The sequence below is a fragment of the Paralichthys olivaceus genome, chromosome 4 (assembly GCF_024713975.1).
Source record: "Paralichthys olivaceus isolate ysfri-2021 chromosome 4, ASM2471397v2, whole genome shotgun sequence".
In the NCBI taxonomy this organism is placed as follows: domain Eukaryota; kingdom Metazoa; phylum Chordata; class Actinopteri; order Pleuronectiformes; family Paralichthyidae; genus Paralichthys; species Paralichthys olivaceus.
Genome location: NC_091096.1, coordinates 10,003,686 through 10,030,399, shown reverse-complemented (window position 1 = coordinate 10,030,399; position 26,714 = coordinate 10,003,686). Strand labels below are relative to the sequence as shown.

The 26,714-nt window shown below is 40.1% G+C and overlaps 1 protein-coding gene across 2 annotated transcripts in view; it reads left to right on the top strand.

Moving 5' to 3' along the window:
* The window catches only part of pde4d (phosphodiesterase 4D, cAMP-specific), a 166,018-nt gene that overhangs the window by 3,104 nt on the left and 136,200 nt on the right, over positions 1-26,714 (top strand). The window contains exons 2-3 of one of the 2 annotated variants that reach the window (XM_069523627.1): positions 14,027-14,197; positions 15,297-15,350. In XM_069523627.1, the coding sequence (XP_069379728.1) occupies positions 15,309-15,350 (42 nt within the window). In that variant the 5' untranslated portion in view covers positions 14,027-14,197; positions 15,297-15,308. The remainder of the gene's footprint in view (positions 1-14,026; positions 14,198-15,296; positions 15,351-26,714) is intronic. The other variant, XM_069523626.1, reaches the window with a different exon arrangement.

The following is a 26,714-nucleotide window of genomic DNA, read 5'->3' as shown; positions in this document are numbered from 1 at the left end:
CTTGGCTCCATGTACACTGTGTGTGTGTGTGTGTGTATTCGTACAGTTATCTTTGTGAGGCCATTTTGGGAAAAGTCATGACATTTTCACTGGTCCTCACTCTCTGACCCGCTTTCAATGAGTTGTTTGAGGTTTGTTTATAGGTTTTATGGTTAGAATTAGGTTTATATTAGTGATAGGCATTTAGTTGTAAATGTTAGCGGTAAGATGTAAGGTTTGGTTAAGTTTGAGTTGTGGTTAAAGTTAGGGATTAGGTTTGGTTGAGGCTTTCCAAAATGAGCGACACTCAATGCAAAGTCCTAACAAGGATAGCTGGGCAAACCTGTGTGTGAGTGTGTGGTCCAGGTATTTATAGTGTTGTGGGGACCTACATCTGTGTACGCAGTGACATTATGGGGACTTGTCTCATGAGAACAAAAATAAAGTCCCCATTATGTAAATCATTCAATTTTAAGATGAAGACACATTTGAGGTTTTACAGTTAGATTGAGATTAAGGTCAGGTTAAGGTTAAAGTTAGGCAAGTAGTAACTATGATTAAGGCTAGAGTAAGTCTCCAGGAAGTCAATGCAATGTCCTCTGAAGTCAAGGAGACGTGTGTGTTTGGATAAAAAGCATCTGCACTGCAATGCCTTAATATCAATCTGCTGAAAAAGCATCTCTGCAGCTGCATGTCTGTGTTTAAACACTGATGTTTAAACTTACAGTGACAACTGCCTCACAAGTTTTTATCAGGCTTTGTCGTGATCAGATCCGTAAGCAGCAGTTATGACTGATATAGTGAGTGATGCTGTGATGCGAGCATGTTGAAGCTCTGGGTCAGGGGTCAAGCAGCAGCAGAGGGCTGCTGTGTTTAGTGCCCAAAAAGTCAAATGTCACAGGTTTCCCTGAGCCATTCCTGGCATTCTGAGTGGGGGTCAATGGAAAAATTATATAATTTGCTTCTCAAAGCAGATTCATTACTGTAATAAAGGCAGTGTTTGTTTCCCCCTGTTTTTTTCTGGCAAGGGAGAGTATGCAGAAGTCCTCTAAAGCTCTCGTGCAGAGGCACACACACACACACACAGACACACACGTTTAAGCAAACAATGCCAAAGGCATTTAAGTATTTTTTTATTGGAAACTCTGTTCTCATAACAACAAGCAGGACTGTCTCCATGCGCTCAGGGCTTTTAGAGGTCATCCTGGGACTTTGCTGCTCCTTCCAACTTCACTCACTTACTGGCTTGTTCTTTGTTAAAGTCAAATCCCGCTCTGTCATCTCATCCTTTTCAAGAGGATCCTCACTTTCACCGATTAGTTTAACATCTGTTTTTACCTTTTAAAGTGACAGGAAGCAGATTTTCTTTGGAATCTGCCTGGTTTGTTGCTGAGGTAAAAGATGTTCCCTGCCATCAGATGTTTGGGGAAATTGCCACAAATCCTGTGATGGATGTGCTGTTTGCTATTAAATCCAAGGACATGTGTGACTTTTGAACCTTTTAATGGAGTGTCTTCCCTCTGCAGACCCTTAAAAGGCAGCGTGCTGTCATGCCTTGAGACTGTCCCATGATATGAACATAATGAGTTACATAGATGTCCAAAACAGCACAGACAACAACGTCCTCCTTCCTTCCCCTCTGTGTCTCCTCCACTCTGCTGCACGGCCCAATGCACCATCATTCTGCATAGCTGGACGGTATCAGGAGAGCTGCAGCAACAACAATGTCTCAGGATGAAGCCACAATGTTATGGTCAGCATCGGGCAGATTTAGATTCTAATTGATGTCATGTACAACAACATTAGCTGGGACGTGACGAAACCGATGAGGATGCCTGAGCGGATCTCGGCTTTATCTGCGTGTTTGTGCGTCCTTGTTACGTTAGGCAGGAAGAATGATCTGCGGGGAACATGAGGCAGGAGTGGAAGAAAAAGCAGCTGTGGCCTGGGGTTCACTTGTACTTCCCTTTCCATTGTTTCACTGGAAGTCCTGCCATTGTGTTAAGTTAATAGTAACAGCTTACACTGCTTTTACAGACACTTGAGCAAGTAATCTGGGATCTGAATTGTGGAGGCAATGGGTGTGTGGGGTGTGTGTGTGTGTGTGTGTGTGTGTGTGTGTATGTGTGGGGGGCTTAATTTTGTCCTTCGAGAGTGATGGTATGCACTCGTCATCGTTTGGTCATCTCGTGTAGCAGTGCACATCCTGGTGCCTTGTTTAACAAATATAAAATACTTTTGTTTTTCCTGTGCCATGGGAAAAACTTTCCATAAACAGTTGCTGACCCTTGTCCAAATTTCTATAATTGGACAAGGGTCACGCTTATGTTACTCTTAAAAACACAGGAAATCCTGAACTCCACTTAGAAAAGTTAAGGAGCAGCAAAATAAGAACATTCAGCGTTTCAAAGACCGTGTAACAGTGAGACAAAAAGAGTAACAACTGGATCAAGATGCACTGCAACATGTTGGCTTGTCTCTCACTGAGAGCTGGTTGCGTTGCTCGGATTGGGCACACATTGCTGAGTAATTGGATTTAAGTGCCATTGACAGCTAGTGTTTGTGCAAGGAAGGGTTGAATAAACATCAGGGGCGGGACATGGATTTTTCGACTCTTTATCCCCCTGCAACAGCTATTAGACTTTTTTTCACAAGTGCCAAAAAATGACTCACTTCAGCTTATAGTCTTTACAAAATGTACGTTGTGTGAGTGACATCTACGTCACACATGCTTTGTTGCCAGAAGGAAGTGTTTGCCAGTTGACATGAGGCTATATAAAAAGAAGGGCGTTTGGTCAGGTGTCCTGTTTAATTTATCAGCTCGAGGACCTGATAAGAAACCTGCTCATCCAGGATGTTGCAAATAATTCCTGCCACACTCATGTCAAACACCCTTCTCTCTGAAACACTTATTCAGTGCACCTTCAATACGTTTGTCTATTTAAACTCAGTCTGTAAACTCACCTAACAACAATCCAGTCATGTCAAAGGGCAGTTTTTGGTGTTTCCACTGTTGCTGCTTTGAGTTTTTTGCCTCCTGAAATAAGGGTGGAGTTTTGGGGTCGGCTTGAAAAGAGCTAACTCATGTTGTGTGCCCGTATCAAAAGGCCAAAGAGAGTATAGCCATTACAAACAAAAAGCCTGCTGCACACTTTCAAACAGACAGCTTTACATAGACATCGATATTCAGATGTTAACCTGATCAAAACAACAGTCTGAATAAGTCACTTCCAAGAAAACAGCATATTCTGACAACCTTAACCAGAAAAAGTACAACTGAGAATAAGAATAAGCAATAATCAAAATAAGACATGTATTTTGACCTTGGTCACATTATGTAGACGTGTATATCTTAAAGGTAGGGTTGTCTGAAAGAGAAAAAAGTTGCAGGACTGTTATAAACACAACCAATGATTGGTCTGCATACCTGTCACTAACTGACCTGCCTGTCTGTGCGCACCCTGCCTGGACTCTGCAAGTTAGCGAGCGAATAGTTGGCAGTTGCTTGTCAGTGCACGTTCATGGGTTTTAAGGGCATAACTTTGATGAGAGAGCCGATGTGAGGGGTTGGAATGTATAGTTTGCCTTATTTTCAATGTGTAACCTGCTTTTTTTTTTTTAGCTTTTCCAGGATTACCAACCTTAGCTTTAATCACACTATAAAGTCCAACGTTTCCGAGCATTTTAAGACATCAACATGTACGACAGTAACCAACTGCTTGATGACGCATGAGCTGGATTTGAGTGTAAACAACTCCTGGGAAATAATGTTGATGTGAGTCATAATCAGACTACGTTCTGTGACATCTAACTGGAATCTGAATGGACTTTTCTGTAAATATCCTGTGTGATAATAGAAATAATGTCTCAGGAAAAGGTAAATTGTCGGGTGCCTAAGCTGAGTCAATGTCTGTTCTGCCCAGTTAAATATCAATAAGGGAGACAACCCTCTGGACAGGTTCTGATTTTTTAAAGCCGTTTTTCTTGCATCTGTTATCTGCTATTGTCGCCGACTTTCAACATAATCTTAGCGATTTAGTGGCATCTAATGGGGAAGTTGGATATTGCAACTAACTAAATACCCCTCACCTCACCCTCTCTACCAGGCACATATAGAGAACCTTCAGGTAACGTAAAAACGCCCTCTCTAAAGCCAGTTTTTGGTTTGTCCATTCTTGGCTACTGTAGAAACGTGGTGGACTGCACAGAGGAGGAGCCGCTCCTGATGTAAATATGAAAGGTTCATTCTCAGGTCAAGAAAATACCAGAATTCAAAATTTCATTATGTTCCATCTGTGCTAATAGTTTTCCATAAATCCCCCACACTGTCCCTTTATTTATGAACTATTTTGGAATTGTCTGATCTTATTTGACTTTTTCTTTTCATGTATTAAGATGCTTTCATGCTGTTGACTTATAGAATATGATCATTCATGTTTGAGCACCAAGATTTAAAAAAACCTGAAAAATTAGTCTTGAAATTTGACATTTGGCACTTTCCTCTAATAACAATAACTTTATTTGTATAGCACTTTTCATACAAGTAATGCAGCTCAAAGTGCTTTATATTTAATATAGATATTATAAAAACATGTTCAAATGTTATACAAAATAACATCTGATCAGCTGTTGGCTTTATGCTGCTGCTACTCTGTCAGATTTAATCTTATACATGAGGATCTGCGTTCATAACATTGGTTAATGATTACCTGCTGTATTAGTGGAGTCTGTCAGCTGCTGCCTATGAGGGGGGGTTTCTGGATTTAGATAAATCTCACTCATCTCACTTTACAGTTAATTCTCTTCTGGGTGTGGAGGAGCTTTATCGGGGGAATGACGACATGCTGATGGGTGTTTGACACACAAATAGATTCCACATGTCTCTGTGCGTAATGTGGGATGAGGAGACAATTAAAATTGTCACTCCCTGTTCTTTTCTGAACTTAATGTGGTGTGTGAAAGATGGAGTCAAAGCCAGAGACATGACACCTCCCCAAAAGTGGTGCCAAGGATCACCACCTGGTGGCTGGCTGCAGTATAGGACAAAAATCCCACCTCCTCCATGTAAGTGGATGCATGGACCAAATTAAAAAGTCAAATACATTTTTCTCAATGATGGTTTCTGTCAGTTTGCTGGGTTCTTATCACACATCGTCATTTGAAGCTATAAAAACGTGAAAGGTCATGGTTGACAGCTGGGACTGACTCAAGATTGGTCGAGTACATGTATTAGCACGACCTTGCTACCACGGCTCCAGCCCCTGATCGCAGATGTACAGATTCTGGCTCCAAATGTTCAAGATGGCAGTGTTTATATCTCTTGGCCTAATTTCCAGACAGTGGGAGGAAGTAGAGATGCGTTGTCCTTCTCTATTTACAGTTTATGGTCAAAACCTATAAATATGTAACCAAATATTTCTTCATCTTCAGAATATTAACCCCTAAATTACCCCTGATGGCTCTTTGAGTGGTCAATAAGACTAGAGAAGCAATATATAAATAAATGCAATCCATATATCATATGATAGTTCTATTCCATGGTAAATGTACAAACACAATGTTTTTGTTTCCTTTTGAGAGCGGATTTGATGAGAATCAAATTGTCACCTTGCAATAATAGTTAACAATCACTTATACATTACCTTCTTATCCTCCTCCTCATCCCATTTATCTCTTATTTATCCATATATGGATATGAATTATAAATTGTTTTGATTATTTTTTGTCTGTTTGCTCCTGGTTTCATTTGTCTCCTGCTGCAACCATGATAAATGCTCTCTGCTCTTAAATGTCACCATCTTAATTTGCCATCTTACTCCCACTCCCTGTTTCTTCGTCTCACCACAGTGGGTGGGGGAGTGAAGTCAGGTCTCAGGGTCTAATTCTACGTAACCATGTAAGGATGCCGTCTCACACGCCTCAGGCAGAAACTAAATGAATCTTGTGTCCCTTAACATGTTGATCTGTAGCATGAAGATGGATGAACACTCGGCTCCATCTCATAAATCAGGCGCACAAATGTTCGAGCTACAAACGTATTGTACCGCGCGTAATTTAATGGATAGACGCATTTACAGTATGAGCTGTGTGCTGTGAGGTCAAGTTTCTACTGAAATGAGCTTTTGTGAAGTCTAGTGAACTTCTCAGTTGACTTGTTGAGAAAAATCCATCTTTACATTATTATGCACCAATTACATAGTTTAAATAACCGAGTGCATTCCAGCATCTGCTGGAAAACACTTGGTTTTATGGTCGTCTGTTATTGAACATTTCTCTCTGGTTTTGGAGCCTTTTCAAACCAACTAAATCTGCTCATTGCAGAGGTTCACTGGAGAAATCAGCCCTGCCCTCCCTCCTTGAGTTTCTGTCACTGGAAATGTTTTCATAAAAATAAGATTTCAGATATGGATCAGCTTTCTGGCTCCGCCTCGTGATGCAGGACCAAATTAGGGCTCAGAGGACACAGGGATTTTTTACATAACATGACGAGAGATCAGAGAAGACAAATCACCTCAGAGCGGCAGAGTGGTGACAGATTTAAGCTCATCTTATTGGTTTGTCTGCTTTGCTTACCTTTACCCAGATTAACGTCCACATCACCCACTCAGTGGAGGTAGCTCCTCCACCACACGCACCATCATTTCTGTGCACCATATTTTCCAGGACAGCTCAAAGGAACTGCAGTACAATTACAAAAGGTTGTGTGGTTTGCTGTGACTTCATTTTCCACACAAGAAGGTGGACAATGCTCAAACTCTGGCTTTGAACATGGTGTTGTTAATGTGTGTGGATCCCCAGGGACTGAAACACTATATTCTGCCCTCACTATGTGTAGACGCATAATCAGCTAAACACACTTAAAATAACGACAGTCGCCTCTGAAGTTCAAAATGGAGGCAGTTGTGAAACTGTGAAAACATTGTTGCCGCATCAAGTTATCAGAGAAATATGAAATACTACAAACAAGATGTACACAGAAAAATATTATTAATATGAAAACTGAATTTTAAAGAGTAATAATATTAAAGATAGAACTGTATTGTTTGTAGTGCATTTTAAAAACTGCCATTTCAAAGTGCTTCACAAAGAGGACAACAGAAAATACAAGAGAACAAAACATCGAACATAATAATATGATAGAAGATTAAAATCAAGGACAACAAATAAAATAAATAAATAACATCATTAACGTCAAAGGAAAAGGATAAAAGAAACATGCTAAAACCATCAAAAAGTAAAAGCCATTCTGTAAAAATAAGTTTTGAGAGATGATGTAAAAACAAATTATCGCCAATAAAAATTTGCTTTCTCATGCTCCAAACTCTCTCGTGTCTTGTTTTTAACATACAGGGAAATGAGTCCAGGTTTCTGAGCAAAGGCATGAAATATTGTGGGAGAGAAGAAAATGTAGCACGGACAGAACAGGCACATTTATACAGGAGCTTTTGTGCCGAGGGACAAATCTTACACGGTCACCCTGGCTGGTGAGGTTCTGATGTGCTAAGATGCAGAGTCAGAGTTTTCTGTGTGTGTGTGTGTGTGTGTGTGTGTGTGCGTGTGTGCGTGTGCAGGAAACCTCTGATGATTGGCCTGTACTGTGAGCTTCATAATAAGCAGCAAAGACACTTAACTAGATTTTGTCCTTGTTTATTATATGATGACAATGTCCTGCAGTTGGTTTTGACTTGATTGAATAGGAAGGGCTTCCAATCGTTCTTAAAGCCTGAATAATGTCATCCCCTAACAAAAATGCATCTCTCTTACGATCTCATATAAACATATGGAAAGAGATGCTGAGGCACCCAGCTTTAAATAAACTGCCAGTCATTCTCCAACCAGGTCATTAGCTGGGAAGAAAAACAGGTTTTCAAGACCTTCACGTTGAACAGCACAGGAAACTGCGTTCGCTCGGTCGTCAGCGTCCACGTTGAATCACATCTGATGGGAGAGATTCAGGCTGGGGTTCAGCTCACCGCTGCGTGCCTGCTGCCAGGCATGTGTGGAGAGTGGGAGTGACTCATCCCTCCAGCTCTGCAGGGCCTGCCACTGTCCTGGGTCACTGATGTCATCAGTATAGTAGGCCACGTTTAGGAGGAGGGGGAGAGTAGACAGTGTGTGTGTGTGTGTGTGTGTGTGTGTGTGTGTGTGTGGTATGGAAACAGAAATTCATTACAGTTCAAGATGAGAAAAACATTTTTTAGAAACACTTTAGAAATCCTTAAAACTGCAAGTTCAGCTGAGCTATAACTGCTGGATGTACAGTATAATTCATTATTATTAATTGTATAATATACATTGATCTGTGTTTGCGTCTCCTAATCCCATTTGTTTTACTTAGATTATTAACGTGTTTATTTATGACACATTATAATCTGGAAAGGTGTAGTGAAATGAAATTATTATTATTATTATTGTTGTTACTATTTATATTCTAAATCATCATTATTTAAACAGATTTTTTTTAATGTAGTATTATTTACCATTTCTTTATTGTTGTGTACTAGGAGTAATATCAAATATAGCTCTCTGGGGCCCCCTGCTGCAACTTCAAAGCAGTGCAGCCAATTGTTTTCATCCATCTTCAGAATTATTTCATTTGAACTGTGTGAGTCTTTAAAATTTAATAAGTACTTCGTTTTTCTGATGTTGAGGAAGTTGTTGCTGAGTGTTTGTTTGCACTCTAGTGTTGGTGCACAACGCACTAATTCTACTGACAGTGGCAGTGTGTGGTAATTTAGTGCAGGCTGTTCACAGCCCAGCTTCTGGTTTAACTGGTCCACGGTGACTAATAAGCTGCTGCTGACACAAAGACTTCCTTAATTTTCAGTCAGCAGTATAAGACACAAGTAGGACAGAATAGAGTCTTAAAGGCCACAGACAACAGCCTCTTTCATCCAGAGGGCTGTTAAATTGGCTTTTAAAAGAAATGGCAGTAAAATTTAATGTGGAATCTTGCTTAACGGGCAACACTTCAAGTCCAAACTAATTAAATTACAGTAGAATTGATAAATGGTTTTGTGTAATCCCCTATTTTTAAGTCTGAGAGTTACCTCTGTTAAGGAGGTCATGTTTTTCCCCTGTCTATATGTTTGTTTTTTATTAATCAACAGGATTATGACAAATCTACTGAGTAGATTTCCATGATCTTTGATGGAAGGTTTGGGCATAAACATGGGCAGGAAAAGAACCACCAAACTTTGGCATGGTCCGTACAAAGGGGCACATCTAGGAATTATAACAACATTTTTGGTTATTTTAAGTGGACTGTTATACTAAGTCTGATAATATATCAGAGTTACAATATATTGGACTGATATTAACCCTGTTTTTTTGCCCATGTATCTTGAAAAGGTTTTATTGAAAGTGTTGACAGCTCGATGGTTACACATTCAGCTAATGTGGATCAGCAGTCATTTGAGCTTGTGTCCATCAGGCCAAGGTTAGGTCACATATCCAAGATATATCTCCTTAGGTGCTGTGTTGTCACTGTGTTGTTGGTGCAGTGGATGTTGTGTGCGACTGGTTTACCTGAGAAGAATTAAAGAACAGTAACACTGACAGTAACACAACAAACTGTGAAATCTAAAGAGTCATCTGTAGACCTGCATCATTTCTGGAGACATTCATTGGTGTTAAAAATAAGATAATGCTTCTAATCAATGCATCCGATTCTTAGATATTCTGACTCTAAGTATAACTCCAGAGCCTGATGAATGTTTCTGTCTTTTAAAGTCCAACTCTGGAAAACTCCATCCAGAGTCCCAGAGAATATTATACAACTGTTTCCACCTGATGAGTAATCTGAACTTCATGTGTAAAACATTGTCAGTACAATGAGCCTTTGATATTAGGAGGGATTTAATAATGAAGGCTTGTGTGTGATTAGTTGTGATACAAATTGCCAAGATATGGTGGCAACAAGAGATAGAATTTAAAAAGTGATGGCACAAACTACATGACAATTAGCAAAACAGCTGTAGAACTTTCTTTTGACTTAATTCATGAATTCCAGTGTAAAAAAAAGTTTCAAGGAAAATGTCCACCTGAATGTGTAAATGGTCTCAGTAAGTGGTGAGAAGATGTGTTTCTTTCTCGAATCTCTATTATGGTGATGATACAGGTGCAGCGTCACCACAATTTATTCATTGCTCAACAGGTGGTTTGTGGGAGTTGAATACTGAATACACAATAAGGTCAATGTGTAGACAAAATAACCCAGCAGTCATTCTCAACAATCATTTTTATTTTTATAGTCTTCCTCCTTGAACTATTTATTTTTCAAAAGACAACAGCGAAAAAACAGACAGTGTTTATTTCTTATTTGTCAGATTTTAGTGAGAATTACAGAAATTGAATCCATCTACGTTCCGAGTGGTCGAGTAAAATGTCTGAAGAAATTGGAATCTAGGTTATTTTACTCAGATCGAGCTTCATTATCGACCCCCCGACATCTGATGACCCCAATTTCACTGCACAAAAAAAGCAAACAATGAAACGCGTGACTCACACTTGTGTCTGTCAGACAATAGAAGGAATATAAGACAATTATTTTCAAGGAGCCTGTAGGTGCGACAGCCAATTTACATTTCAAGTAAATGTTATTGTGTCTTCATGCCTGGTCCAGTCGCCGTGAAATTGTTTCGAGTTGCTACAAAGGGCTCGTCACTGTCAACAAAGTGTCATTGGAGTGAATGGAGAGGAAATTGAGCTGTTCAGCCATTTTCAATTTGTGCACACTTGAGGGTAAATTATACAGCCACTGCATGTGTTCAAGTGTGGAGTTTTCAAGTGTAGAATAAGAACTGTCATAATTCTTTCCAATGCAGTGACAGCACTCATCTATTATTTGCAGGGTGCATTTCAAGGACGTGTGTGTGTGTGCGTCCACACATATATGTTGGTATGCCTCGGAATTCCAGTGCATGTGATTGTCTAACAGGAGGTGACAGTGGTCTGATGGCAGCTCATTTTTGTGATGAATGGATGGAGGAATTGCTGTGGCACCGAGGTGGTCCTCGGGTGTAAAGGACAGGACAAGGTCAGCAAAACAAAGGTGGCGGCTGCTAGAGATCGGGCTCGCGGTTCTCTCTCACCACACAGGAAAATATCAAATGAAGTTGAGAGTCCTCTTTTGTTTTCTGTTACTTCTACTGTCCTGTCTAGTGGTTGCAGCACCACTTGGAGGAGCCACCGCTGTTGTTTTGGGCCCAGTCGGTGGGCGTGCAGCCTGCCGCTCTCTTCTCAACACCGAGGCTTCTACACCCTTCTACAGAAGCAGAGTTCTTAAAGCTTCAATCAGCAGACAAAATACAATTAATGAATGTGATAATGATTTTTCGCTGCCATATTTAGATAAGTGAAAGAACTCCACGAATCCACTTCAGTGAAAGGCTGTGATGAATGAGGCTGATTGGATGGAGCATGGACTGAGCTTTTAGCGAACGTCAAACAAGTGTTGCTGCCTATTTATGCTGAGAACGCTGCGATGTATGGGCTGTAATTTATTTTAATTTGAAGAGTATAAGATGGAGCTTTACAGCGGCGTTGACTGATTTGTTTACCGATCGTTGCATTTAAGCACTCAGAATCTGAGCTTGTATGTTAATGTCGCTGATGTATAATTTTCAGGTTACTTTCCTCCAACCAGCTGCTTGACAAATTGAAAAATTTTTTAAATGCATCAATGGTTCATATTGTCTTTGCAGATCTGTCGACAGGGAGAACAAAAGTCTCTCTTTTCAGTGCGACGCCCGCTCATCTCAGCTGATTGAATGGCCACAATAAAAGGCTGAGATACTTTTTGAGCGATTATTCAATAAGCAGCTGTGGGAGCTCGACAAGTGGAAAAGAGACGTTTCACACGGCAGCTGAAATTTAGAACACATTAGACAGACCTGACCTTCTACCGCCGGGTGAGGAGAAGCCATTGCTCAGCTGATTTTTTTGCTCACTGGTCTAATGTGATCACACAGGATAAAGTCTCATCGCTCTCCTAAAGATGGCAGGAAGTTAATTGAAAAAGCCAACAGAGGATGTATCAAAGGGACAGGGTGGGGGGGGGGTGGCATCTGCAGCAGGCAGTTTTTCCCTGTAGTTGGATCGCTCTGCTGGGGGGGATCTCTGGCCCTATTGCTCGAGCCCAGACAGAAATCAACCCCCTGTGGATACCCAGTGGAACCACACCCCACCACACTGATCCATCACACACAAATAACTCCTGTCAGCACAGAAAGACAAAACCCATCTGCTCTTGAAAGAGAAAGTATTGTGGGACTGATTATTTAGTCTAGAAATGTGTTTGTGTCATTGAAAGCCCACAATTGCACAAACACTCTTTATCCACCTCACATCCCTCTGGCGGAGAAGATTGAAAAAAAACTTGAGCAGTCATCAGCTGCAGTTTTAATTGAGATTTTGAATGCCAAAGTACATTCATCCTCTGAGTGCACGTTCCAGGAGAAGGTAAAATAATATAATAATGGCTGGCTGAGATGAGGAGTGTGATGTTGTTTATTCATCTACCTCTCCCCCTGCAGTGCTCTCTGTATCCGTGCCGTGTCTCCAGCTGTTTTCGCTTATTATTTTAGCAGAATCGTCACAGGTTTTGGAGCCTTTGGCCCAATCATCGGTCATAGATGGAAAAGGAGGATATGAGTCGGCATTTATTTCATTTCCTTTTGTTTAATTCAAGCAACAATAGACCTTTTAGCAGCTGTCACGAGAATGAAGGGCAGTGTTGCTTAACTGAGACTTACCCTGGGTCAGCAAACAGCAGCTAGCTCCGATCGAGAGTGGCCAGCCCTGATGGCACAGGACATCAGTTTGCAAAAACTGGTTAAAGATAACAGCTGCTCCGATGTTGAGTTGTTTCTCTCTGTCACGGTTGTTCAACATCAGAATCCTACACTGGGTCACCTGGGTTTTAATTGATAACCCCCACCCAGTACCAGCGAGCCCGAAAAACAGGAATGACTAATCTGACTAGTAAAGAGCCTAATGCTCAAACCAACACAGCTACCAGGAATAACTTATAGCCGAATCACAACTCTTTGTTTGATAAGTGGCTTGTGTAACGACAACAAGGTGGTGTGCACTAAGACACAAAGTACCTGGAAAGTTTGCATCTCTGTCAGTTTCCTCATAATGTGCTCAGCGTACAATCCCGATAAACTGCCTCAATACTGCTGTCTGGACAAATTCTAAATAAACAATAGCACTTGTACCTGTGAAGGAAGTGTCAGGGACCTGCATTATTATTATTAACACTTAATGACTGCAGAGGGGTCATAAATGTGAGGGGAATACAAATGTACATATTTGCACTGATGTTGCATTTAAAGTACTTTTTGAGAAAAATCAGTTATGATTATAGACCCTGCAAATAACTGCAGTTAAGCATAATGATTCATAACTGTCGGAATATGAGCATAGAGCAAGGCTGTGGTTTGCCCAGAGGCCATCTTGTGCTCTATGTGCATAATTATCTGTCTTGTTGCATTAAACCTTTTAGATTTGTAGCTTTTTTTTTTCCGACTATGTGCACTCCTGACATAGTCCATAGAAAAGTGCATTTATAGTAAAAGACCAAATCGGTATATTCTCATTGTCCTCCCATGATTTTTTGTGCTCTCCTCAGCCTGAATTCATCTGTTCTCACCAGCTCAAATCAGCAAAACTAAAGGATGAACTGCTGCAAACATGAAAAACAAAACATGAAAAACAAAATCTTGATAATCAGTGGAAAGTCAATGAAACAACAGAAAGTATGTTGAGTAAGAAACTCAAATAACATAACAGGTAATGCAAACATTATTGCCAATGTTTAAGATGTATAAACATGATGATAATAGTGCATGTGCATGCATCTGTGCATTGCATGTTCTGGCTTCTCTACATAGTCATGCACACGATGCTCTTTCAGATGAAACATTTCTCATGATGAAAGACATGGCAACATCATGCGGAGCCCGTGCCAATCTCTCCTCTTATCTCCTCTCCTCTTCTCTCCTCTCCTCTTCTCTCCTCTCCTCTTCTCTCCTCTCCTCAGAGCCCAATCGATGGATTTCTGTCTGTGGTAATTACCTGGCCACATCTATTTAGTGGGGATGTGCCTGATTCAAAGAGTGGAGAGAGGGAACAACGTGTGACCTGTTTGGCTGATTTCTCATTGAAAATACATCCAGTGCTGCTGATCAGTCCTGGGTAGAGGGATAGAGAGGTTGGTTTCGTTTCCAAGCTCACGGACCTAAATGACGGCTTATGTAGTTGATGGCAAGTGGCATGCAGCTGTATGTGGTGCTTTGCATGGGATTGGCTGATATAAATCCATTGCTTGCCTGTGCATCACGACTGTGGAACACAGACGACCTCACTGTTGTCTGAAAACACATTATACAAGATAAAAATAGGCCTATATAAAGAAGACAGGGGCCATTGTTATAAAAAGCAAAATGAGGATTCCTGAGTTCTCTGCCTATTTCTCAATACTTGATCACAAGAGAAGAAACTTGAGACGTGACAGGAAGGCTTAGATAGACGTAGACTTCCTGTGTATGGTCCAATCACACCACACACAGAATATGATTATTTATCCCTTTGAAGCTGGACAGGATTTTCCATGTGTCACAATATTTTACACTGTGTGAAAGGTTATGAACATCCAGCTCAGCACAATTGGTCTTGGCTATATATCTGTGTGTCTCTCTCTCTCTCTCTCTCTCTCTCTCTCTCTCTGTGTCTGTGTGTGTGTTAGTGTGTCTCTCTCTGTGTGTGTGTGTGATTGTGTGGCAGGGCTTTGGGTTATTAGGCCAGATAAACAGAACAGAGTTGCGTAACTCTGGCTGATAATTCACTGACCTTTACCTTTTACACCCTAATGCACTCTAATGAATCAGTGAATCCCAACATGACACCTGTTTAACAACACACACACACACACACACACACACATACATGTATTCACAATTACTTAGTTGTCAAGGAGATCAAAGCTTTTATTTTCTGAAACCGTAAAACCCGTGAGAGGTATAAACATACCTCAGCCTGTCAAGGTAGTTCTAGTGGAAAATAATTTCAAACCCTGCAAATGAATTCTTCTCTCTCTGTGTTTCTGTTTGTTTGTCAATTTGTGCCAGAAAAATAAATGAAGTAACTTAAATCTATATGCAGCAGACGTATCGATATGCTTTTCAAGTTTGGCTAAATAAAAAAGTTCACCTCCAAACAACTGTTATTATTATTATTATTATTATAATATATATATTTTTATTTGTTAGTTTTCTTTCTGATGAACTCTCTGTCCATTGCCTGTTTTAAAGGTGGCACACACCATGCAAAGAAATGACCGGTCCGGGGACAGCCAGCGGGAAAGTGTAAGTTAAAACCATCTCTTGTTCATCTTCTATTTTCCCTTTTACTTTCTTTTAGCTTTTTTCTGTTCACAACTTCATCACCCTGAAAGCCTTGTTTTGTGTTATGTAGTTTGTCAATACTACTTTTATGTTATGTGTTTTTACGTTATATATTCTATTGTACAGAATTATTCATATAATTATGTAGGGCTCTGTGATAATGTATATTTACACAACTGTGTAAATCTTGTGCGTCTTCATTCATATTATGTTTCTGGCATTTATTGGTAACTTTAACATCTAAGCTATGATACAGATAATAACAGAACTGTTCGGTCATTTCTGGGAACTCAGAAATTTACACCAGTGTCAGTCATTAGTGGTGAAATTCGATGGAAATCCCCCAAACTTGACACATAGAGAAGAAGAATCTTATTTGGAGCAGACTTGGAAATACACCTGAACTCTCTCTGCTGCTCAAAAGGAAACTGAGATATTCTGCATGTAGATCACTGCTTCATTGAGGGGAAGTCTTCATTTTGCATGGTTATCATAAAAAAACCAAAACATTACAATCTTGTATTGATGCGCAAGAAAAGATGGTCTGCACAAAGTTGGAATATGATCATATTGTCCCTGTGAAGAGACTTCGAATTTCATGTGCATGGTTAACGTATCATTACTTAATCAAACAGGCAGGATTGTATTGCTCAAAGGAAAAAGCTTTATTTTTATGCTTCTTAGTAAATTGTCTTTTATTTCTGATAAATGTTCTGTTGGAATGATTATAAATACCTTCAGTTGTGTTTTTTGAAGCACATTATTTTTTCTGTCAGTTTTTATTTGTGAAGCCTGAGACAGATGCTCTTTGTTTGCAATTTAATGTAATATGTAAAAGGTTTTGCTGTTGTCTGACAAATGTCCCATCACTACAACAATATTTTCTTATAAATCGCCTTCAGTATGTGATTAATAGTTTGGTCTATAAGAGATACGGAATATCTCAATTTGTCAAAATCTTATTTAAATTGCTTGTTTAGTCCAAAGCCCAAATTAATTATTTCACTGTTGAGAAGCTTAAAGGTCCAGTGTGTAAGATTTAGGTGAAAGGGATCTATTTGAATATAAATGAATCCTAGCAATGTCCTCACTAGTGTGTTTGATCTAAATTGTACACATTGCTGTTTCTTTACCCTAGAATGCCCCCTTTTTAAATACTTTATATTTAGATAGATAGATCGATACTTTATTGATCACGAAGGTCATTCAACAATTTACACAAGGAAGGGGTCCTGTCTACGGAGGCCGCCATGTTTTGAACGCTACCACAGGTTTTTTATGTTTGGAAGGGGAGGGTAAGGTGAGGGGTGTTCAGCTGCAACTCACCACTCACCAACTCACACATGGAAACTTTAAACAAGTCAATGTCTGAAATTTTTTCTTGAAAAAAGCTGAAAATATAAAAAGATTATCAAAGGCTGATTCATTTTGTGTCAACTGACATATTGATTAATTAGCTAATCTTTGCAGCTCTGCATGACAAAATCAAAAACCATCAACAAACTACATCTCAGATTTTTGCTGTGTTTTCTTTCTCATTAAGAATTGCATGACATGCATACATGGGGTACCCCGATTTGTTTTAATTTAGCACAACACTGTTTTATAACAACCCCACAAAAGTTCCAAAATGATATTTTCATTTCATTACATTCTGCATCTCCTCCATCACCCATCCCCCACAACAGCTACACCACCATCAACATCATACTGACTGTATGTGGGCTTTCACACGAGAGTTGAGTGCAATCTGTCCGTCATCCGCCACTATCCATCTGGATTTAATAGGCAGGTTCTCACAATCCTCCCATGCATGAATAGGAGATTCAATCATACACTATACGGCTGTTGACCTTGAGTTTAAGTTCAACAGAAGGGCCAGTGTTCAAGTCTTTTAAATGGGCTGGCATCACGGAGGAAATAAAAAAAACAACTTTTAATATCAATCAAAATATGAGTGACAGAATGAAATTGGTTTTGTGTAGGTTTTATTTTTTTTCCTTTTCTACACAGCCATCGTTAACATTAACAGCTGTTTACTTACCGATCTAGCAGAAATGATGCAAGTTTGGAATCAGTTTCTTTTCTCACCAAGAGCTGTCTCCATCCATGGAAAGCAACTCAAATGTTAGCTCTTCTTACATCGGCCCCAGCCACTTGGTTTGTTCATTGGTTTATTTGTTTGTTTGTCAGCAGGATAACATAAAAACTCCTGAGCAGATTTCCCCGACGCTTGGTGGAAGGATGCAGCGTGGGTCAGCTGTATGCGACTGAAAGTTATGAGTCTTTGGAATTTGTGTCTAGATCCAAACAAAAATGTAAATCTAGTAAATTTTAACAAGGGGACTGTTTGGCCTTGGATGAGTTATACGTTGACTGTCTGTTGGTTGGTTTGTTTGTTTGGTGTAATTAGGATTACGCAGAAGCTACTGAATGGATTTCCACAAAAGAACTATGGGAAAGATTCAGACAAAGGGGCGAATCCAGGAATCTTTTATTTCATCGATCTTTAACATTGTGAGATATAACTCATTTTCCTCAGTTTCATTTTCAGCAGTTTCCCAGGTAATACTGGATGTATCTTGAAAAATCAGGTATATTTAGGAGCCATATATCCGCGGAATGTTCGTGACATTAGTTTTGCTTCTATTTCTATCATGTCTTTGCTTCTGCTGCTAACCAGTTAGCCCTGGGCCAGTCTCGTCACTTTCCGATATTGAATCACTGTCGCGTCCAGTTCGCCCTGAAGACGTGCTGCTGCTCAGTTTTAACCTTTTGTATTGTAAATGCAAAGATGGCTGACGGCACTCTTGGCACGCGACCATCACCGCCACCTGCTCCTGGCGACAAACTGCTTTTGGCAGCATGGGGAAATTTACATTTAGCTTCTTTTAACAGAGGGAAACAAGTAGATGTATTTTCCGTTCTGCTGTGATTCTGTCACATGATCCACATTCCTGCGTGAATCATTGTGAAGGAACAGACAGAAATGTCAGACGGGCCATTACAGCCTGGTGCTGAGGTTCCCACACATTTTCACTCTGTCTTGGTGTGTACAGAGACCATATCATTATCTCTTGTATTGTGCAATGTTTTGTGCAGTGGGTTGATATAAGGTAGATGGTGGGCGTAGCAGGCAAGGTACATTTGTTTAAGATGAATATTTAGAGTCCACGTTTGGACTCGGTGCAGGGATCAGTGAGCATGAGGTTGTATTTAAAGGGACTTTAAATACAACCTCATCGCTAAGAGAATGGGCTGTGATTGGTGGGTGACTGACGAGCAGCCATAAACCTATCAGTAGCTGACAGCTTATGACAGCTCTGTGTCCTTGAATGCAATGCTCCATATAGAGATTTTCACTGATGACGCTGATGAACTCTGTGTCTCCCATGGGGAAGCACTAAAGCCAGAGGTCACCATGCAGGAGGAAAACATCCAAAGAAAAAAATAAACCAAAGGAAAACTAGGCTACTTTGTCCTCGTATACACATTATTAACTTCATAAGTGTAAATCGTTATTCAAAAACTGAAAGCGACAAAAATGGAATAAAACCACTATTAGAGTAACACATTGTGACTGATGATTCTCATCCATGTCTCTGAACAGGCAAGGCATTCTAGAATAACACAAAAGTACATCACTAAATGTCCTGTGGGAAAATGATTGAATTTTAAACTGTAGCTGAGAGATATGAGATGTGTATCAGAACTAGATGTGATAAGGTGAGCAAAGGTTCATGTCAGATGTGCTTGCGATTATCGTCTCCATCAATTATGAGAGAGCAAAGAGAACAACGTGAAGAGTGGAGAGGAGAGACGAGTGTTAGTGGAGGTATGGGTGGAACGTTAGGAGAGAGCGGGTGGGGGGGGGGGGGGGGCTAAGACAAGCGTGAATGTGGAAAACAAACTGAGAGCAGCAGTGACGCTCCCTCGTCGTCCTGGGGGGCATATTGAGGTGGAGCGGGGACACAGGCTGTGCTGATGAATAAGTTTTGCAAGGCTCTCTGGGGCTGTCCAATCAGGCAGTGCCGTTGATGAATAGTCATGAGTCACCTTATCAGCATCACCATGGTTACGCAGTTGTGACTGTGGCCCTGTGAATGTGATGAGGGAATAGAAGTGGGCCAAACGCCGCTCCGTCTTCTTCCCACACACATCTTGATCACCAATTAGAGCCCAGCAGAGGAGCATCTAGGACTAGGTCATATGTTTGGGCCTCTCTCAGAGAGTGAGTTTTGAGAGAGGTGATTGGACGTGGGGAGGATAAGGACTATGACTGGGAATCGTTGTTGATTTTTGCAAAGTTATTCAATTTTGATTAACAAGGTCCTAATTTGATTCGATTTTTGATTTGATTTAATGTCGATTCAGGATATTTCAGCTTTAGTTCCAAAAATAAATAATAAAAAGATGGACAACTTTTATTCACTTCCTCTCACGATTAAAAAATGAAGCCGAAATATCCTGGATATGATCACTGCCATCTTGCTTATTTGGAGCCAGAGACTGTGCGGTAGCGGTTGGGTGATAGAGTTGTGGTATCAAGGTCCTGCCAATACACATGCTTGACCATCAGAACTAGCTAGAATGACAGAAACCATCTCGGAGAAACATTTATTCAACGTATATTTTTACTTTTTTATTTTTCAGTTTTAGGTCATTCAAATGAACAGAGTTGAATCAAAAAGTCAATGTTTTTACACTAAGCCATAGAGATGAAGGGTTTTATAGAGGTAATGCTTATGTAGTGTGCATGAAGAGAGGAGGAGGAGGAGGAGGGTTTTAGATCTGGTTTGAAAAATTTGATGATTTAAATTCACATTAATCACCACTAAAGCCAGTCAGTGCCTGGCACATGCAGGTGAGGGCGGGGTGATGGGGAGAACGGAAGTGGATGACAGGATATTAAATGAAAAGTGCTGGGAAATTAGATTGAACAGGATCAGAGAAGTGGGGGGGGGGGGTTATGAGAGAGATGGAAAAGTGACTGAAGGATGAGTAGGACATCAGACGGAGATAAAATAAAAGGGATAATGTAATAAATGGCCGGGACAGCACGTAATGATTCCCCAATTCCCAGCTCTCTCTCTCACTGATGTTTCACTGGAAGAAAAGCAACGACACAAGGTGCAGGTTAATGATATGACCAATCCCCCAAGAGCCTCTTCTCCAGCTCTAAACACTTGTTGGAATCCTCTTCAGGATAGAACCATTACAAATACTCATCTAAAAACAAACATTGCCAAACAATATGTTTAATATTTTAGGCAGCTCTCCTCTTCATCCACCTTCCTCTAACTTTTCCTCACTTTGTTCTCAAATGAACATTTTACTGCATCACACAAACAGCAGAGGTCATTGTTATGATACCTGATGTAATAATTGCTGCCATTTTTTGGGCCTAGTGCAAACAATGTTAATTGTATCTGAGCTACTGCTTATCTACCTGTTTATTTATTTATGAGAGTGCAACAATCTCCTGCATATATTAACCATGTAATTAGATTAGCAGGCAGCTCCATGCAACAGGGACATACTCAGGCACTCAGGGAAATCATATGTCTTTTTTTCACTGCCAAAACTCAACTGGTGCAAATTTGTTTTATCTGTCTGGTGCCATGTACTTGTCAGGGTCTGCCTGTCTGTTCCATAGTTTATGTGGAGCCTGCACTTTATAAGGCAGCCAGGTGCACAATGATGCACACACCCAGGTAGGGAGGTAGACAAGCTTGATATTTATTTATTCCTATACACCTTGTATAAAGAAATTACCAGCAGCTCACCATTCTCATTTCACAGCCTGTTGACTGCATTTAAAGTGTGATTAATCTTGCATGAGGCATTTGGCAGCGTGCTCAGCATGGATGTGGAGTTGATGCATGAAGAGTGATGTGTGAACTCTGCCTGGGAAGGTTGACATGAAGGATTCATCCAAGGATGAATCTCTTGCTATCCTGTTACTGTCAAAAGTTATTCAAATCCATTTTTAATTCATGGATGACACATGTAGTTTATTTTTCTTTTTTTTTGTTATAAAACAATCCTGACTCTAATGCTTCATCTTCAGAGCAGCTTGAGGCTTGATGTCCACACTGCTATGTTTTTGTTAGAAAATTAATCTTCTCTGCTACGGACATGCCTGGCGTCCACAATACTGGGAATTTTAATGTTGCTAAATCTGAGAAGTTTGAAAACTCTGTTGGCCATGTTTTAGTTTGAAAGGACTGTGCATTTTAGTCGGGCAGAAATGGGGATGATTTGGAAATGATGATGTAGACACTCTCACAACCAGGGGCGTATAGCACAAGATTCTGGGCCCTATACCTGTAAAAAAAACTCTCTCTCTTTCTCTCTCTCTCTCTCTTGTTGTTGTTTTTGAATGAGACTGAACTTGATGTGGAAAAATAAACGGACACCGGTCACCCTGGTTCAAGTCCAAAATGTTCAGTTCTATGAGCTCTCAGTAAAGGGGAATTAAACACTCGACTACATGAACATCAGACAACTGACCACTTTGGGGCCCTTGGAAATCGGTTCCCATCACATGACCCCCTTCTGGAAGAAAACAACCAGAAGAAAGCATGAGCCTCAGCTACTGATGCTATGATGATGTAATGCTTGTGTAGGAGCTGTTATTCAAGCACCTGCAGCCAAATGCCATGTGTACGTGAGCGTTCAGACGTGTGGGTCTATAGACTGAGATCCAAACTGATATGAATTGTAAATGCTTGTGTGGACAGAGATGGCTTTGCACCAGGAGTGGTATGAATGTAGCCTTTATTTATGCATAGACCCGTGCATCACAGAGCTGCAACCAAAGCCAAGGAAGACTCTCTATCATGGCCCCTACTAGACATTTGTTCTCCTGCCTCAGGCTACTATAGGAGGGGGTGCTCTTTGAAACAAATTGATTCATTTCCCTCACCTCCAATATAACACTTCAGTACACAGCTGTTACTTTTTTATCACCTGTCATGTTAGTTTCCTTACACTTTCCACACATCTCATTTTTCCTCACATTTTCTGCTGAGATAAATATAGGAAGCAGAGGATATGTGAGTGTCTTCTGTGTTTGTTTTGCCTTTGCACTTACCTTGTTTTATCATGTCGTGAAATTGACGACAATTTCATTTTATCCAATGCATGTTGTGCCACATACAATAAACATGTTTATTCAAATTGTGCTCAAGGGGTCATGCAAATACAAAAATAAATGTAAGACAGCAATGCTTTAAAAAGAGGGAACAAATGGTATCATGTCTGTGGTAAAAACGTCAAAGAGCAGAAAGGTAATTTGCATATAACAACCACAGCAGATACCTACAGCTGAGGCAGGGAGCTGCTCGATATCATGCATAGCTGTGGGTAAATAACAGGGAGGATTTTGAATTTACCCAGTGTGGTGCAGCTGCATGCACGGTTTATGTTTCACACAGTAAATGTGTGATGACTGATGGGGACTATAGACCTTCAGAGAACCAACAGAAGTGTCAATTATTTACTGCTACTCTCAGAGAGGACCTCTTTGTTGTATATGGTGTGCAATAAAACAATCATCCAGGCATCACCGCCCTGCATTATCCTTTTCCTCTGCAATACTGTAAATCCCCAGCAATCCCAAGATGCTGAAAATAAACTTAACACATCATGTCACAATGCAATTTCCAAGCTTAACAGGTACTCCCCTATTTTTTATTTATGCGGTGTATTGTACTATGTCTCCAAAGCGAAACACTGCTCCCATATATGGAAATTATCAACCGTAATATTAACCTTTCTATCTATTCATAGATTTGGGACAAAAAGAGGAGTTAAACATTATATTATTTCCAGTCCAAACCCACCGCCCTTCCTCTCTTCATCATTTGACCCCGAACCACGTGAAAGCTGCTGTGTACTGTAGGAGATGAACTGAGTACATTTTTATGATAGCACTGGATGCCGTGTTTTACAGCTACGTGCACCACCAGATCAAACAGTAAAAACACACAGGCTGGCTGTAAATACCAACTCTCACCATGGAGTTACAGATAAACCTGTGTTGTTGCAGCAACTGTTTCACTAAGAAAGCATCTGCCACACAAACCAGTGACTGTCATTTGAAAATCGGATTGTGGTGTAACATGAGGTATGCATATCAAATATTCCTGAATAAATCAGGTTGCGTATCACATCAGTCTTATCCATGCAGAGGAGAGTTAGGAGACAGTGAAGGAAGCTTTCAATGCCTATAGATAAAACCTCTTTCTCTCTGTTTTGTTTCAAATAAAGTTTTTGCTTCCAGAAAGACAAAAACTGCCTATATACCGACTGATAAATGGGACGACTAAATTGTTTTTTCAACCTTGTGATTTACTGCATCTCACCAGATAGCAATCTTTCTTTTTCATCTCCTCCCTCAGACCCTCTCTCTTTTCCTCTCTTTTCCTCCCTTTGTCTCCGTTAACTTCTTTGCCAGTCACTTCTGTTGTGGCTCCTGGCCTCTCCCCAGAATCCATTTAAGATTTATTCTCTGATAAAAATCAATTGCTGAATTCAGAGCAAAGAGATGAATGATGGCAATGCTGATGAATGGATGCGCATCCCGAGTGTGGCGCAGATTGTCCCTGGCTTGGAGTGAAGATGGTGCATTCCCTCAGTTTAATCTAAGCCGCTAAACATTTCAGGATCATAGCAGTTTTGTTAAGTAGCTCATGGTGAATCCACTGATGAGTTTAGTGTTGGTGCGATACCATGTCCTGATCCAAGATCAATTCACTCTGCTTTTTGGAACATTTTATCATCATCATCGTCGTCAGATTCTTGGCACTGTAAAATTATTTTATATGTAATTATTATAATATCATCAAATTCTGAAATAATGGTGACAGTTTTGCTTAGAGACAAAGTAAGGGAATGCCTTTCATCTCACCTCAGGTGTTGCGCTGACTCTCAGCAGATGGTGTTAGAAAGATAAAGAAAGATGCATTATGGAGAAGAAGCTATTTCAGATGTCAGCACGTGCTCTGCATACATCACACCATTATTTTCCTGAACCTGTTCTATATGAGCATCACCACAAAAAGCACTGACAGGGCTGAGGTCCTGTCCAGATGTGACCAAAACTTGAAAGGCCAAGCAACACCCAGCTAATGTTTGGTGGTTAATCTCTCAAAAGGTCAACAGATAAAAAAAAGGGCTAATGAAAAATTCTGTTTTTAAAGAAAAGGGGTTGGATTCTTCGTTGCTAAGAAAATTGACTTATTGATATGGATGGTAAAATATGATGGAGGGAGTAGCTTTCAAACCTGTAGCAGTTCAACCCCCCAGAGATGTAGCTTGAAAAGGGAGACAGGTGGTAAACAGAGATACCTGTTTGATGAGCAGCAGCACCAGTACAAGGTGCAGCAGTGAAAAGGTTTAATCACAACATCAATGCCGACGGAGCACCACCTGCATTTTTAAGAAGCCTCACATTACCAGTCTTTATCAAAGGCTACAACCCCCAAAAGAAAAGATGGTGAACACTTTTCTTTAGTCAAATAAATTAAAATTATAAATAAATTAAAATAAAACAGAGCAGAGTGTGCACTGGTTTTTCGATACTGATAAATACCTTTTTTATAACAGGTGCAAATATTTCAGTTGTGCTGTCATGATCAAAGTATCCTCAGACGTCTTTGTCTCAGGGTAACTCATCTCTTAGATTCTTTCAACGAGCAAACACATGTCAGCTAACGGCTCAAGTCAAAGCAAGACACATTTTGAATTGATACCAAACCAAAACCAAAGTGTCCACCGAAACCACATCTTTCTAAAGTTAATGAAGTACTTCTTCACTATGTGACATAGAGGTAATTACAATGTCTGAAGGCTGATTGATAGACCTGAAGTGTTGCTTTACCTACACCATGGAAATTTAAAAACTCTGAAGAAATTCTGTTGAAATATGGGATTATTTCTGTCTGTTACAGAAAGGAAGCAAATTTGACTCAAAAGCCTTGTCCCTTTTCTGTGATTTGTGTCACCAGCGCTGCCCCTATCGCTGTCACCTAGCTACAGTGCAGTTGGACATGATGAGAAAGTTTTAATGGCCCTAAATAGTTATTCACAGAAGTGCAATGAATCCTGGGATAGTATTTTAGCCCCAAGAAGGATCCATCTATTGGAGCCTTCGTTGCCTGGGGGTGAAAGGCTCTTTTGTTGACTGGATTTGAAGGGGCCTTCAAAGTGGGATAGCTGTCCTCACATGCAGCCTCCGAAGTAGGCAGCTCCTGAAGTGAGACTCAACATTTTAGGAAACTAGCTTGCCATGCTAAATTTACAATGTGCCAAACCCTTACTCCAAATAATAGTTGTTAAGACATAGCATAAATCCAGCTCTGGATTTCGCCAGGTGGACTTAATACTTCGTACCGTAAATAATTTGGACCAACATGTTTTATCATGTACACCTCCAAAATAATATCCTAAACCCAGCAGTATAGCATGTGATAAACACAACTGCAAACAAAACAATAGCATGCCATTCCAACTATAGCATCCAATCTACCCTAAAGTTACCAAACATTATTTTCTTGGTAAGGCATCAAAAGCTGACAACCTTACATCATTTTGTGGCCTTTTGTTTGAAAAGGCCTGTTTAGGACTGGAACCTCTACTGTATTTTTATTTACAGTCCATGATTTGACCTGGATGCTACAATATCAAAGGTTAACAAAAATAGATCTTGCATGTTGTTGGGTTTGATCATTTTACTTTCATCGGCCCTATCGATAGTTAGATCTCATGTTCAAAGCTCTTTCCTCTTTAAATGCATACTTTAAATGCATACTGAGCATATTGTTTCAAAATACATATTGTTTCAAAATACATATTGTTTCAAAATACAAACAATAAAGTTTAAATCTAACCTTGTGTTTCCATGTTTTAACCACATCACAGCTGATTAGAGAGAAAGTAGCAACAGATGATTAAATTAGTCGGCAGCCAGTTAATAGTTGAATAATGTCTAAATTGTCTAATTGTAAACTGCATGTCAGGGCTAACAGCTTGAATCCAGTTTGTTTAAATACGGAATAAATAATCTCATCCTTTGTTAACCTTTATGCTTTGCCACGAAACTAAAGAATATTTAAGAAACAGATTCATTATATGTTAGTTTTTTACCCTGAGGGAAAATCTGACCTGTGCCCAAAGAATAGGACCCCGACCACCGCTGGATTGGCACATGAAGTAAACAGAGCGCACAGGAGAGTCACAGCAGACCAATTAACCTTTCACTGATCCCACTTATCATAAAGAGCCACTTCTGCCATTAGGAGAGACGGGACGACTGAGTGA